General features: G+C 43.9%; 1 protein-coding gene across 3 annotated transcripts in view; it reads left to right on the top strand.

The window, feature by feature from the left end:
• Positions 1 to 284: 284 nt before the first annotated feature.
• tbc1d2 (TBC1 domain family, member 2) overlaps positions 285 to 2,251 on the top strand; it is a 101,329-nt gene continuing 99,362 nt past the window's right edge. The window contains exons 1-2 of one of the 3 annotated variants that reach the window (XR_015078980.1): positions 285 to 545; positions 1,315 to 1,747. Coding sequence is in view for 2 of the 3 variants with exons in the window: in XM_085992594.1 (XP_085848720.1) it covers positions 1,325 to 1,747 (423 nt within the window). In the remaining variant the exon portion in view is untranslated. The remainder of the gene's footprint in view (positions 546 to 1,314; positions 1,748 to 2,251) is intronic. The other 2 variants (XM_085992594.1, XM_085992602.1) reach the window with 2 other exon arrangements.

The following is a 2,251-nucleotide window of genomic DNA, read 5'->3' as shown; positions in this document are numbered from 1 at the left end:
GGATCTTTTACATCCACCTGAGAGAGCAGACCGATCCTCCATTTAATGTCTCATCCGATAGACGGTACATCGGACAGTGAGCACTCCCTCAGTGCTGCACTGGAGTGTCAGCCGAGATTTTTGTGCTCAAGTTTCTGGAGCGGGACTTGAACACTGACTCAGAGGCGACAGTGCTTACAGCTGAGCTGTTGGGATTTAGTTTTAACTGGTTTGAAATTGATTTCTGGAATTGTAAATTTTACAACTCCATGTTATGCAACACCATGGTAGCCAACGTCGAGTGTTGTCTCCGGTTGCGCGGTAACATTGGGCCAGCCCTTTAGATTCGACTTTCCGGATTACCGACCAATCGGATCTTCCGCAAAGCTCTGACTCAATTTTGGAATGTTGTCCGGGGTGTTCGCAGTCAGTGTCACTGGTGCGTCCGCTCGGAGTTCCAGGGTCGGAAAATTGGGGGCAGTGACGTCGCAAGGCAAAAGTTGCACACCAGCGTCAGGAGGTGGGAATTCGCCACTAACTCTCCAAGAAACTCGGACGAACTGCTGGTATGTGTAGGTGTGCCCGGCGGTGTGCCCATAGTCTAAAAATCTGTTTGGGCGTGGAGACCGAGAAATTGGCAAGTGCTGTTGGAGTGAATGAGTACAATCTGAAGATAGCTCGGGAGAAAATGCAAATGGTATTATTCTAGGTATAAGAGTTAAAGCAAAACATCAAACTAATGGGAATCAAAAGAAACGACTTGTGGGGCTGTGTGACGGTGAGTGAGATGCGCCAAGCGTAATAAGACTAATTTATTAAAACAAAACAGAAAATGCTGGAAATACTCAGCAGGTCAGGCAGCGTCCGTGGAGAGAGCAACAATTAATATTTCAGGTCGAACAGTTCTGAGGAAGGGTCATCGATCTGAAACGTTAACTCTGTTTCTCTCTCTCCACGATGCAGTCTGAGTGTTTCCAGCATTTTCTGTTGTTTCAGATTTCCGGAGTATTTTGCTATTGTATTTTAATTTATTAAAGTTTGGTTAGAGGTGCAAACTCTCTTATTTTGGATCGACTTTCGGTCTCATCTGACTTGGATCGCGAGAAGTGGATATTTTGTCTTCCGGTTATCTGTTGAAGTTTCTTAGATGGTTTAATTACGCTTCTATTTATTTCCTGTAAAAAGGACGGGTAAACCAATTTAGCGTTGTTTCTATTCATATATTTGAAAGACTGATGCATTTGAAATGATGTCTGTTACTGTTTACTGACTTTTTTCCTGAAATATTTGCCCATGGTCTACAGCATCATTGTGTGTGTGTGTATATAATTGTAGAATTCAAAGAATGATGGCAGACGAATTAGCAGTGGGCAAGCCAAGTCAAACTGAGATCTTCAAGTCGCCAGAAAGCCCAGCTGTTCAGACAGAATGTGATAATGTGAGTGCAGAGACACCGTCAGTGAAACCAAATGAGACCGATGACTTGGCGAACTACTTACAGTTGAAATCTTCGAATGAAGAGCGGGCGCTGCCCAAAAAACTATGCGGATATCTCAACAAGTTGGGAGGCAAAGGGCCGCTCAAGGGCTGCAAGACGCGCTGGTTTGTGTACGACCGGAAGAAATGCCACCTGTATTATTTCCGAACAGCCCACGACAGCAGCCCGTTAGGGAGCATGGATTTGGCAAATGCGGCGTTTAATTATTGCCTGGAAGCGGAGGAAGGGACCTTTGAAATCAAAACTCCGGAAAAAGATTATACTCTGAAGGTGAGGTGCTAAATTACAGGTGCTTGATGTTGCTACTCAATTGTAAACGGCATATGGCGATTAACATTCAAAGTTGGTATTTTAACAAAAATCCAGCGTTCCCTTTTTAAAGAATATGGAAACGTTTTATTCACAAACCCACTCACCGGCCTTCTTACCAAAGAAAGGTGATCTCTTGAGTAGAGAATTAGACATTTGATTGTGAAACAAACTACAGGTTTCGGTGCTTTACGGGAGAAACTGTGTCTCTCTGTGTCTCTCTCTGTGTCTCTCTCTCTCCCTCTGTCTGTGTCTCTCTCTGTCTGTGTGTGTATGTCTCTCTGTGTGTGTCTCTCTCTCTCTTTTTCTCTCTGTCTGTGTCTCTCTCTCTGTCTGTGTCTCTCTGTCTGTGTCTCTCTCTGTGTGTGTCTCTCTCTGTCAAATTCAAATTCAAATGCTTTATTGGCATGAAAGTTTACAGGGAACCATATTGCCAAAGCTTACATAACAAAAAGTACAGGTTTC

This window comes from Somniosus microcephalus, chromosome 1 (assembly GCF_052327205.1).
Source record: "Somniosus microcephalus isolate GS21.2 chromosome 1, FLI_Smic_1.0, whole genome shotgun sequence".
NCBI lineage: Eukaryota > Metazoa > Chordata > Chondrichthyes > Squaliformes > Somniosidae > Somniosus > Somniosus microcephalus.
The sequence above is the reverse complement of the archived record's forward strand: the minus strand, read 5'-3'. Positions and strand labels throughout refer to the sequence as shown.